The sequence below is a fragment of the Leopardus geoffroyi genome, chromosome A3 (genome assembly GCF_018350155.1).
Source record: "Leopardus geoffroyi isolate Oge1 chromosome A3, O.geoffroyi_Oge1_pat1.0, whole genome shotgun sequence".
NCBI classification, from domain to species: Eukaryota; Metazoa; Chordata; class Mammalia; order Carnivora; family Felidae; genus Leopardus; species Leopardus geoffroyi.
Window position 1 is genome coordinate 11,898,220 of NC_059336.1, and position 13,374 is coordinate 11,911,593.

At 43.2% G+C, this 13,374-nt stretch overlaps 1 protein-coding gene across 6 annotated transcripts in view; it reads right to left on the minus strand.

Moving 5' to 3' along the window:
• The window catches only part of SLC9A8 (solute carrier family 9 member A8), a 69,351-nt gene extending 57,229 nt beyond the window's left edge, over positions 1-12,122 (minus strand). For 2 of the 6 annotated variants that reach the window (XM_045444271.1, XM_045444269.1), the window contains exons 1-2: positions 9,769-9,925; positions 3,396-3,476 (exon numbers count right to left, since the gene is read on the minus strand). Coding sequence is in view for 3 of the 6 variants with exons in the window: in XM_045444267.1 (XP_045300223.1) it covers positions 3,396-3,476; positions 9,932-10,110; positions 11,994-12,019 (286 nt within the window). In the remaining 3 variants the exon portion in view is untranslated. The other 4 variants (XM_045444267.1, XM_045444266.1, XM_045444268.1 and 1 more) reach the window with 4 other exon arrangements.
• Between the last annotated feature and the right edge of the window lie 1,252 nt (positions 12,123-13,374).

Below are 13,374 nucleotides of genomic sequence, written 5' to 3' on the forward strand. Positions count from 1 at the left end.
GAAAGAACACAAAAAATGATACAAATTCAAACCAAGTAAAGTCATCGAATCTACATATGGTTTGGAAGAGAATGAAGCAGATGAAAATGGCTGAAGTTGTCAATGAAAAGGATTGTTCTTTTTCTGTCTAGCTCTTTGTGCAAAAAAAAAAAAAAAAAAAAAAAAAAAAAATTTTTTTTTTAAAAGCCTAAGCTACAAAATTCCCTAAGTACAGAAAGTATCCAAAAGCTCTGAAGAAGGGTCAAGAAAATATTTTTAGAATTTCATGTTGATACCTTTTTTTTTAGAAAGAATGAGAAAAGTCTGGAGGCTCATTTGAAATTACAAGACAACAGAAGGGGGAAAATGTGCTTTTAAAGTGTAGATAGTCCTTTTCTATACCAATAGTTTCTTAGGTACTCTGAATGTTTAACTGTAACACGAAAGGCCAATCACGTCTCTCAATGACTGCAGTCTGAAAAGTGACTTTGGGCTAGAAGAGGTAGGCTGGGAGAGTTTATCCCTAAAGAATGAAAACTCTATTTTCTCTGGCAGCTTCATCTAGATTCTTCGTTGGCACAAAAGCTGGAAATTCTTGAAATGGTGGATAGCTCAATATTTTGTTACACTTTGCTCCAGTAAGAGAAAAAAAAGCTTTCCTTCAATTTACATAGCTTTATGAAATATAAAACTATTTTGATAGCTTTGTCAGCATTTCTAAATTCTAACCAAATGTCTTCTAACATAATAAAAAATACCTTCTGGACCCCAGCACTCTTCTTGGAATTACCCTTAGCATTCCAATCACCTGAGTTAGCTAACAAAAATTTTGAAAGCAAGATTTACTTGCCATCAACCCTCCCACGACCTGGCCCTACAGGCTACAGTTATTTCTGCTACATCAGTGAAGAAATGAACCCTGTGGATGGAAAGCCTTGGCCAGTCCCCAACACCATTCCAGCCTGTGTCCAGAATGGGGAAGCCAGGAGGTCAGAGTTCATCCTGCAACTTCTGGTGGAAACAGGAAGAAGAGGAGGCCACTTTTTTCCTCTGTGACTGCTCCTGTAAGGGTAGTAGGCCTGAAGCTGGAACGGCTTATCACACAGAGGGAGGCTGCCTGAGACTGAAGCCAAAACAAAGGGAAGCACTGTTGAGAAGCGGAGAAAAATGGAGTCCAGGAGACTTGATCCACCTGAGTCTGAAGCCAGTGTCACTGGTAGGTTTTTTGGTTCCACAGGCCAATGGGTGTGCAAGTCCACCCCTGCCAATTTTTCTTTGAATCAATTTGAACTGATTCTGTCCCTTGAATGGAAAGAGTCCTATATTCGTTAAGATGCTTTTAGCTGCAAGTAAAAGAACACCTGCTTAAAAATGGCTTCAACAACAGATGTTTCTTATTTCATACGACAGGCAGCTCCAGGACTATCAATTCAACAAAACAATAACGCAGTCAAGAATCTGGGTTTCTCATCTGTCTCCTTGGCAATCCTTAGCATTCTGGCTTTTGTCTTTGAGCCACAGTGATGGCAAGATGTCTCCCAATGCTCCAGGCATCAGATCGTCACACAACTGAATCAAAGGTATGGGAAACTTTTCATCAGAGAGGATAAGGCACACTCCACCTCCACACTCTTCCCCGTGGTCTCACTGGCCAGGATGGGGTTTCACACTGCCTTGCTGCCTTCACCTCATTCAACCAATCAATGGCAAAGGAGAGTGGAATTATCACGATGGCCAAGACCAGTCTTGACTTGGAGGGGCACACCTTCCTTGAGTGCACTGTGGCAAGATACCTGATCAAAATTAGGGTTCTATTTTCAAGGAAGAAGGGGGCAATGGCCCTTGGGTAGGCAACCGACAGTGTCTGCTATAACTCCTAGTACAAGCACTGGTGTTCACTGACCTACCGTTACCCAAACATTCAAAGACTGAAGAACATGACATTCCAAACCGAATTATAAGAACCATCGTTTCCATGGCACAATAACTAAACACACATCAGCTATAGTTCTTATTCTAAGAAACTACGAAAGCTGACTGCAAAACTGTACGTTCCTTGGAGTGGTGTTTTAAGTCTTTACTGAATGTCCCAGAAGAGGTGTTAGTTGTGTAGGTTATTTTCAGTGTCCTGATAGCAGAAAAGGGATGATCATACCATTCTTAGACCTTGAAGGCTTTCTATCTCGTTAGCTAAGGCTGTTAGAATCTGCCGGGATGTGCAGCTCAAGAGCCTGCTAAACAGAGAATAGGAACTCTAAGTAAAATTGTTTTCCAACTCTTGACTCAAGATCAGTACTATCCAGTGGTGTTTCTTCCTTAAGATATGGCATCACTGGGGGGTTACAAGGCTCACATGAGGTGGCAATGCAAAAGCTCATAGGTGAGAACTAGGCACCACTTAGAGGGGTAATGTGAAGCCCAGGGAAAACACAGGAGGGGCTGAACCAGCTTAGTAGGAATGCAGATGATGACAGGGGGCGGTGAATCAAAGTCTGAACATTCATTTCCAAAGCTAAGCTAAACCATCAATGTATTATAAAAATATTACTCAACCAAACCTGTAAGGCAAAGAAAATTAACTTACAGAGAGCATCGGTGGTGATAAGGGAAAATTAAATCTCATTAGTAGGCAAGTGGAAACGAGTAAAAGCAACACAATATCACAAACTGATAAATGCCTTAGCGGGTCTCAGTGAAACCTTATTTACCATGCCTTAAGCACCCCCAAACACATTTTTGTCTTGATTTTAATACTTACTGAGAAGTAAGGTCCCTTTTTCTTCCTTCATTAACCATTTCAATTAACTTTCATGTGAGCTCACATCTATTATTACACTGATTCATTCCCTCTAAATAGGAGCTGATTACCTTTTTTTTCCTTTTTTAATTTTACTGAAGTACAGCTGACATACAGAGGCTAGTTATCTTAACAATTTATTGCCACAGGAAACAAGAAAGACATGCAAGTGAGGTAGAATGGAATACTCCTGAACACCTTAGATCTCATTCTGACATTAAAGTGAGCCATTTCTCCTTCTTAGACCATGAAGTGAGAGTTCCTTCTGGCTGTAAAATTCAGTGACCCTACGAATTAAGTGTCCATTACTTGCCTTAGTAGACTTGGGTGTCTGCATAACCTAGTAACAGAGGTCAATGTGCCCCGAGGGTAGTTCTAGAAGCAGAACGGGGGGGGGGGGGGGGGGGGGGGCTTCTATGTGACCTTTAGGAGGTCATCACTCCTGAGTCACGGTGTCCTCATCTGTAAAATGGGATCATAACACCCTCGTGGCAGGTTGCAGTGAGGATTAAATGAAATCGGGCATGTACCACATCTCATGCTGTTTCTGGCACTAGGAAGGCACTCAAAAAACGGTATTATTACTGCTTTTATTATAGGATCACTGACAAGCACTTACCTAAAGAAACAACAGCAACGCTCTCTGGCAAGAAATGTAATCTGTATCGGATCAGTAAATGCACCAATATGATGCAGATAGCTGTGGGAAAAAATAAGACACTGTTAAAACAGCACAATTTCAAATAATAAACACCAAGTTCAAAGCAATGGTTACTTCTGGGGGGGGGGGGGTGCTGCTGCTAAGGAAAATGGACAGCGGACAAATGACATGGGAAACTTCAGTTCTTTTTCCAATCTCTTATTTCCTAACCTGGAAGGAGATTCACAGTGTTTTATAACATTGTCTCCAGATTTTTTATATGCCTGAACTAGTTTATTTTCCAGTGGTTGCTCAAAGAGCAACAGACATCTAATCTTTTCCCCTAACCGCATAAACCTTATACAATCATGTATTCAAATCTCTAATTCTGAGAAATGGTCTTCAACTTTTTGGAAGTAATCACCTGGAAAATCTGAAATGGGAAGAGGAAGTCAGTGAAATCAATCCCTTTAATCAAATATAACTGCAACAGAATATGTTGCCACAAAGTGTTTTGCCACCATGGGATTTGGTTCTCTTTTCAGAGAGAATGAAGTGAGGGTATAGTCCACAGAGAACTAAGTCAAAACTGTGGTCTGGTGGGGAGAACATCAGAGACCTAAAGATGGGGTGCCTGCTCCTCAGCTAGGTACTGGGGCTCCCACTAGTTGAGGGCTCCCCATGGCCAGGCACTGCACTGAGTACTTCTCAAACACAGTCTCATTTAGCCCCCAACACCCCTCTTAATTAGCTATTATTACCATAATCTCCTTTGATTATAGGCACAAAAACAGGCTTCAAGAGGTCATGTCACTGTAGGTGCTGCAGGGTTGAGCCCGATTCCAACCCTGTGCCTTTATGTTTTTGTTTTGTTTTTAAGTTTTATGTATTTATTTTGAGAGAGAGAGAGTGTGCAAGTGCAGGCCTCAAACTCAAGAAACTGTGAGATCATGACCTGAATCGAAATCAAGAGTTGGAGACTTAACTGACTGAGCCCCCCAGGCCCCCCAACCCTGTGCCTTTAGCCATAGGCATCCACCACCTCCCTTCCGCCTGTCTTCATTCCTCAGTCACCAAAACAGGAGTCGTGTTTAATTTTGCTCACAGTGGGGCGGTCACGAAAAGAAACAAAAGAATGTAAAACTGAAAGACATAAGTATCTCTGGAACCTCCCCTCCATACGAGTACATTTTCACATAAATAATTCCTAAATGTAATTTCATGGCCCAAATGCAAGTGTGCCTATCTCTTTCTTTTATTATGCACCTAGGTGGGATAGCATCTCATCAATCACAGGACTATCTTAACAGTACTAAGTATAACTGTTGCCTTTTTTGTAAAAGGAAATGTTTAAACAATCCGCATAGTGGTTAAATGGCCACCCTCAGAGCCTGCACTGACAGACTAGATATTGTTAGGCCCACCAAAAAGCACCAGGTGGCCAGAAAAAGGAAACAGTTGTAAATATAGAAATTTTGTCCTTCTTGCATTCTGTGCTTTCAACTATCAATCTGTGGTGTTACTTTATTATAAATATTTAACCTAGTTAGAAAAATCCTACATTAAATACCAAGAGCAAGAAAAACGTTCTAATGCGTAAGCACAACATGTGACTAGTGAGCAGGCCTACTGTCTAAAAAGGCAGGTACATAAGTGGGCTGAATATAGATCTAGGGAGTTCACTCAGTTTCTGATCTTTCTTTGCACCAAGCTAGATGAAAAAATTAATTGAAAAAGTTTATTCTCGGGGTGCCTGGGTGGCTCAGTCGGTGAAGCCTCCTGACTTTGGCTCGGGTCATGATCTCGTGGTTCGTGAGCTTGAGTCCTGTGTTGGGCTCTCTGCCATCAGCACGGAGCCTGCTTCAGATCCTCCGTCCACCCTCCTCTGGCCCTGCCCTACGTACTCTTGCTCTCTCTCAAAAATAAATAAACATAAACTTAAACAAAAAAACTTCAAAGTTTAGGGGCACCTGAGTGGCTCAGTCGGTTAAGCGTCCGACTTCGGCTCAGGTCATCATCTCGCAGTTTGTGAGTTTGAGCCCCGTGTCAGGCTCTGTGCTGACAGCTCAGAGCCTGGAGCCTGCTTTAGGTTCTGTTTCTCTCTCTATGCCCCCCACCTTGCTCACGCTCTGTCTCTCTGTCTGTCTCTCACAAAAATAAACATTAAAAAATTAAAAAAAAAAACTTCAAAGTTTAAAAATAGTTTATTCTTGTAAATCAAACAACAATTTGCCCCTTTAAGACAAAGGGGAAAACCATCTATCAACAGAGAGTGCTAAGTAGGAGGTTCAGCAATGCCAGGGAATGGTCTTCAACCGTTTAAAAGAATGAGGTCTGAAAAGATGGCCCAAAGAATGGATGAAAATATTTGTAAATCATTAATCTGATACAGGTCTAGCAACCAGAATACATACGAACTCTTACAACTCAATAACAAAAAGACAAACAATGAAATTTGAAAATGGACAAAGAACCAGAATAGACATCCCTCCAAACAAACAAACAAATGGCCAATTAGCACATGAAAAGATGCTCAACCTCATTTGTCCTTGGAGAAATGCAAATCAAGACCACAAGATGCAACTTCACACCGACCAATGAGTAAGAGATGGTGATAATTAAAAAATAAAACAAAACACAATGGAAAATAACAAGTGTTGGCAAGGACGCGGAGACACCGGAACTCTAGGCCATTGCTGGCGGGCACGAAATATGGTACGGCCTCTGTGCAAAGTATGAGTTCCTGAGAAAGTTACACATAGAGCAACCATTTAACCCAGCAGCTCCACTCCTGTATGTATGTATGTATCAAAGAGAAATAAAAACATACATCTACGCAAAAACCTATACACAAATGTCGACAGCAGCCCTATTCACAATAGCCAAAACACAGAAACAATCCAAATGTCTGTCAATTGGTGAATAAACATAATGTGGAATATCTATAAAGGAAATTATTACTCAGCCATAAAAATGAATGTACTTCTAAGACACGCTACGACACGGATGAACCTTGAAGACGTGATGCTAAGTGAAAGAAGCCAGACATAAAAGACCACATATTGCATGATTCTAGTTGTGTCTGAAATATTCTGAGTAGGCAAATTCCTAGGGATAGAATGCAAAATAGTGTTTAGTAAAGACCAGGGGTAGGGGAAGATGGGAAGTCATGGCTTTCGATGGATACTGAGTTTCCTTTTGGGGTGATGAAAATGTTCTGAAACTAGATAATGCTGATCGTTGCATCGGCATTGTGAGAGTCCTCGATGATACTGAATCGTACACTTTAGATAAAATGGTATATATTTTATGTTTACTTTAACACACATTCTTCAAAAAAAAGCAGATATAAAAAAATAGAACATAAAAGGATCTCCAAGGCATCTGTGAGATGAAAAAGCAAGTTACTGAATCCTGTTTGAATTAAAACAAACAAAATCCAAGCTCTATGTGCCTTTACAAATGAATGTGCATACGAACGTATACATGTATATACACACACAAGTACATGTTTTCAAGTAACCTTGGAAAAAACAGAGCAAGAGGCAAAGGTTTCTGTGAGGTATGGAGGGTAGGTATACCACAAGTTAATGTTTCTAAACATTCATGCCTGAAGTAATCATTATGGAAACTTCATCAAAACAGGCATATCAATTTTAGTAACTCCATTAAGTTTAATGGAGTTAAATAAAATGCATGTGCAAAATGGAGTTATATAAAATGTATGTGCCAAATGATGCTAATTGTTAACTCTAGTTGGTCAATAAAAATGACTCACCATTGTTTCTGCAGAGTCCAAGATCAGCAAGGGTTAAATGTAAGTCAACTGATTTCAAGCTTCTAAAGTCAAAAGTAACTAGAGTTTTGGCATCCTTTCTCAAAACAGGGGAACACACTGTAATCCTTTGACAAGCTTAAAGGACATAAAAGTTACAATTTCATTTGACTTGACTGAAACAGTAAACAAAAGTGGTTAAATGTGTTCCAGGTTAGGAGTTCCTGAAGTCTAGAATAAATCATGGACCCCAATTTCCCTCAATTCACTACAGTTCATGTACTCAGTGAGTTAGCAAGATACCTATTTAAAAAAAATTTTTCTTTTAATCTTCATTTACTTTTGAGAGAGAGAGGGAGACAAGAGTGCGAGCAGGGGAGGGGCAGAGAGAGAGAGGGAGACACAGAATCTGAAGCAGGCTCCAGGCTCTGAGCTGCCAGCACAGAGTCCGACTCGGGGCTCAAACTCACGGACTGTGAGATCATGACCTGAGCTGAAGTTGGAGGCTTAATTCACTGAGCCACCCAGGCGCCCCAGCAAAATACCTATGAACTCCAATTTTTTATCAGATTTATATGTTTGGACATCTAATCAGGAATCAATACACAAGATACATATTTTGTTGATAATATACAAGAGAAAAAAATGTCTTCAAATTTATTTAAAAAGAAAGCATTCCACTCTGCTAATGCATGCTGACCTATACATAAAAAATGGAGATACCAATTCCTAGACTGCCAACAGTCTGATTAGGTGAAAACAAAATGCACCTGACACTAGTGTGACTGTGAAGTCCAGGTTTACCATCTGTTTGAAAAGATATCCAAGTAAAATACACAACACTAGTAAATAGTTTAGACCTTTCTGGCCCCAAAGATGTGTTACCACTGTGCTGGGTTTGGCCAGGATTAAAAGCACTATAACCACCTGTTTTGTGGTCTCAGGCACAAACCAACCTTAAATGCTCCACACCCTGAAAATTACTTTGAAAGTCTGACTTATTCTTTTTATCTTCCCATGAAAAAAGGAGACTACAAACCAAAGTTTTCTTCCTGGTCTCTGCCTTTTATGTTCTCTGCCATTATGAAGCTGACAACAATGTAAAGAGACTAAGAATACTCGTCCTTCAAGATTATGGATTCAAGTACTAAAGATTTCTTGACCAAGAACTGTTTTTCTTTACATTCAACTACCATCACAGAGTAAAAAGGAGAAACAACAGTCCTTGATTGTTGAAGTCATCCCCTAGAAACAGAAACAAAATTCAACTACATTCACAAGGTAAAAAATTATCTGGGCATATCAAGTCCATACGGGACAATGAATGCCTGTGGTTTGTGTACTTTTTCTGTATTCTATTTAAAAGGTTTTTTAGGACACCTGGGTGGTTCAGTCGGTCGACTTTGATCTCGTGTCCGTGGGTTCAAGCCCTGAGCAGGACTCTGTGCTGACAGCTCAGAGCCTGGAGCCCGCTTCAGACTCTGTGTCTCCCTCTGTCTCTGCCCCTCCCCTGCTTGTACTCTGTCTCTCTCTTTCTCTCAAAAATAAATAAACATAAAAAAATTTATTTTTTTAAGTTTTTTTGGAACCTATGAGAGATAAGGCTGAAACCTCAGGCTGAAAACCTGAGATTTTATTTATTTTTTTAAAGATTTTCTTTTTAAGTAATTTCTACACCCAACGTGGGGCTCGAACTCATGACCCTGAGATCAAGAGTTGAATGCTCTTCTGACTGAGCCAGCCAGGCACCTCGAGTCCTGGGATTTCAAACAAAATTATTATATTAAAACTATTTGACCATTAACCAGAAAATATAAATATGCCAACTTCACTCTTCAAAATAGAGTGTGGATTTGGGTCAAATTCAAAGCTATTTCTTCCTCAGTCAGCTAGTCCAAAGTGGTTATGTAGTTTCATCTGTTTGGTTTTTTGTTTTTTGCTTTTGTCTAAAACAGTTCTCTACGGTCTCCGGGAGGCATCTAAACTATCACCTATTACCTAAACTTCTTGACTGATGTCTGGCAACCCAAATTTTAATCTCTAGTCTCCCAAAACCAGGCAAGTCAATCACTTCATCTCTCTGGACCTAAATTTTCTCACCCGTTACAGGAGGAGGTTGAACAAAATGAGTGAATCTGTTCAAAGAAAAATATTATGTAAGTAAATAACAGCACAGGTGGTACACAGATATGGTAAAAGTCACAACCACAGTTAATGGGAAAGTTAAAGGGGAAGGAAAAAAGTGTGCTAGGGCAAGGGTGTCTGATCTTTTACTCAGCGGCAAAACCTTTAATTAAATAAAATTTACATGGAAACCTGAGAGCAAAGTGACAAAATGCTGTCTCTGGTCAAAAAGGCAGATGCCCTCCCATTTGACTTACCCCGCCTCCATTATCACCACCATCTACACAAGCATACACACTCATGAGCACAGCTTGAAATCCACTATACTAGAAGATGCTCAAGGTTCTTTCTAGGTCAAAAATCCTTCCTTTCTTCCAAATGATATCTAAGACATTACAGAAAGAGCTCTTCAGAATTGCTAAGCTTGGCGATTTTACGAAGAAAAAGGAGTACCCTGTTATGTTATGAACTGATCACCGTCCCTCAGTGTCTGAAGCGCAAAAACCAAATGGAAGGAAGACTTGACATCAAGTAAATGGTGGCTTAGATAGGGTGGACCTTACGGACAACACACACAGACACTCAAGACGGCAGACGAGGGTGTCTCCACATTCACCTAGGACGAGGAGGCTGAAGAAAATGGTCATGCCGCTTGACTGTTCCTCCTGCTGAGCCTGCTCCCCCGTTTGCACGGGGAGAATGGGCTTGGCAGGGGTCGGGAGCACCAGTTTCGTAGTGACAACCAAGGTGGTGTGGAGAGTGACATTGAAACCTTCGTGAGTTGTATTAGGGAACCTGTTGGACATAAAAAGCAGCAGTATTAGATAAAGGGAAATGGGCCCTGAGTACCAACACACGCGCACGCACACACACGCAGAAGGGGAATCTGGCAAAGAGGATGATGGATTCACAAGTCTTAGAACCAAACTGATTCAGAAAGTTCCTGCCTGCCACAGCAGGAGCGTACCAGCGGCTTCAGGTGCTCTGAACCCAGCCGCTTATGGGACAGAAACAAGGGGGGAATTAGGGCCAGCGTAGAAATAAAATGCTGCCTGCTCTTTGGCATTTAATAAGGGATTCAAACGGAGGCACACTGGACTGTCATCACATTCCAAGATCCAACATTATTTACATGGCGCCTTTATTTCTCCAGTTTACATTCTTTTCCTTGAATTATAGCTGCAAGTTGACGAAGCCACCTGAATTTACCCAACTGTTGATCTGGTTGGAACACCTCACCCCACTTGACAAAATCCTTCTCAGATTTCCAAAGGCTCAAATGTAATGTCCCCTGTAATATGGCATCTGCCCCGTTTCTCAGTGCTCTCCTTGCTCTGGGGTGGGATTGTTAAATAGGGCAATAGTCATATAATAATCATTGCAACGGTGATTATAACAGCTAGTGTTCATTGAGTAATGCTTCATGCCAGAGACTAGGTAACATCACAACCTCTCATTTCATAGGCATACCATGCCTGAGATGGGGACTATTACTTTCCCTTTTTTACCCATTAATAACTGAAACTCAGAGAGGCTGCATAACGTGGCCAATATCTCAGCCAGCCGGCGGCAGAATCAAGCTTTGAGACCAAACTTGAAATCACTGGGGCCATACCACCTCGTTTGCCTTGCGCTGCTGAGGCCCAGTTCAGTGTCTGCAATAGAGCACACACTGGGTAAATAAGCTGCCAAGATGAAATGACCACCCAGCTGAAGAGACGTATCTGAAAAGATGTCAGGTGAGGGAGTCAGATTTCAACCATGGGGGTTCCTTCTTAATTTTTACCTACCCTTCCACATAGGTAGGGCATCTGTAACATGCAATAGATTGTGCCCGGCACGTGCGGAGACAGACTAAAGAGTGGTCCTTCCCCCAGACGTACCTGGAGGACACTGGACGCCTCACACATCTCTATCTCATCTCAGCTAGCCCCTCACTCTTTCTATTCCAGCCATCCTGCCTTTCTTTCTGTCCCTAAAAGACACTATGCCCTTTCTTGCTTCCGGCCATTTGCACTTGCTTGTTCCCTCTCCTATCCCTCCTTCTTGTCCTTAAAGTTTCTGCTGGCATGTCACGTCTTCCTGCAGGGACGCCCGCCCTAACACTTCCATTTCCTTTTAGAGCGCTGAAATCATCTTGCCTATTGATGGTCTATTCCCACTAAAATGTAAACTACCTGAGGGCGGCTCCTGGTCGGCCTCCTTCACTACTATGTGCCCAGGGCCTGGAATAGAGTAAATGGCCAACAGTTAATGAATGAATGAATCTCGGTGGAGGAGACAGAAGAGAAAAATGACCGTTACAATGGAAGAGGCGACTGGCTAAGTAGGGGGGGTAGGGGACTTGCTGGAGGAGGCGGCGGAGCTCTCCCCAATATTCAGAAGACCGAAAAATGGGAAAATGAAATCTGGGTTGCGGTTTCGGTCAGACGGCTTTCGAGGCCTGCCCTGGGCTGTCGATTCCCTGCACGAGGATCTGACCTCCAGGAGGCTTAAGGGCCGGGCTGGGCCCAGGCCCATCCCTCCCGCCCTCCTCGCTGGCGCCGGCATGGTTAGTCCTGGCCAACCGGCACAAGGAGCTCCGCCTTTCAGGGCCGGAGGGCGGCCTGAGGCGCTCGCTGTCACACCCGCCGGGGCCCAGCCCTGCCGCCTCCGCCGCCCGGGAAATGCCCACTCACTCCTCTTCCGCCATCTTCTCCCCCATCCTGCGGAGCCTCCAAGACCACCGAGTTCGGAGCCGGGGGCTAGCAGGGACTGCTTTTGCTTCCGGCTTCCGCTGGAGGCGCGGGCTGGCGGACGAGCGGGGGGCGGGGCCTCGGCCGCGCGAGGGCGGCCCTTCTGTCCCTTCGTCTCTGTGGCCTGAAGGTGGGAGGTCCCTGCCAGGGCACTTTTAGGACGCCTGACTGCCCTGCGTCTGGTGACCTTCTGGCCCCATGAAGTTTTGGCCTTTCTTCATCCCAGGGCGGGGACGTTTTGAGGGAAGCTCCTGTGAGGTCGTTGTGACTCACCCTGAGAGCAAGCACTCTCCATCCAGTGTGGAGGACTGCGTTCCGAAAGTTGAGAAGGAAACCTCTAACCGAGGCTGCGCAGAGGGACCCCAGGGGTACACTTCCCCGATCTGAGCCCCAGTTTTCCTCGCTGTAGAGAGAGGACTAGCCACTTGGGCCTCGCAGAATCGTGCAGTATTCTATCTGTAAACAATTACTGAGTTCTGACTGTATGCCTATCATTCAAATAGGTGATGACGATCTGGTCCTGGGTCTTTCATTAATTTGTTCGTGGAGTCGACTGCATGTGCCTAGCGGTGGTCTGTAGGGTTGAGCATATCAGGAAGGAACGAGGCAGGGTTGTAGGGGTAAGAGAGACCCCGTCAGGAGGGCTGGTACCCTTGTGTAAGGTCTTTGGATAGGACACCACCTCTGCTGTTGCCACGTCCTTCCAGGTCCAAGACGTCATATCTCATGGCAGCTGTAGTAGCTGCCTGAACCGTAAACTTGTCTCTGGCTCTGCTGTTGTTCCTCACGGCCTTCTGCACCACGGGCTCCAGCGATCCTTGGAAAACATTTTTGAGTTATTTATTTATTTAAACAATCTCTACACCCAACCCCAAGATCAAGAGTTGCCTGCTCCTGGGACTCAGCCAGCCAGACCCTCCCCCCTCCAGTGATCCTTTAAAACTTCAGTCATTTACAGTGGAATGTTACTTGGTGATCATGAAGAAAGAAATCTTGCCATTTGCAACAATGCGGATGGAACTAGGGTGTATTGTGCTCAGCAAAATAAGTCAGGGGAAGACAAATACGTGGTCTCACTCGTATGTGGAATTTAAGAAACAAAACAGATGAACACAGGGGAAGGGAAGGAAAAAAGATAAAAACAGAGAGGGAGGCACACTGTAAGAGACTTTTTTTTTTTTAATTTTTTTTTCAACGTTTATTTATTTTTTTGGGGGGACAGAGAGAGACAGAGCATGAATGGGGGAGGGGCAGAGAGAGAGGGAGACACAGAATCAGAAACAGTCTCCAGGCTCCGAGCCATCAGCCCAGAGCCTGATGCGGG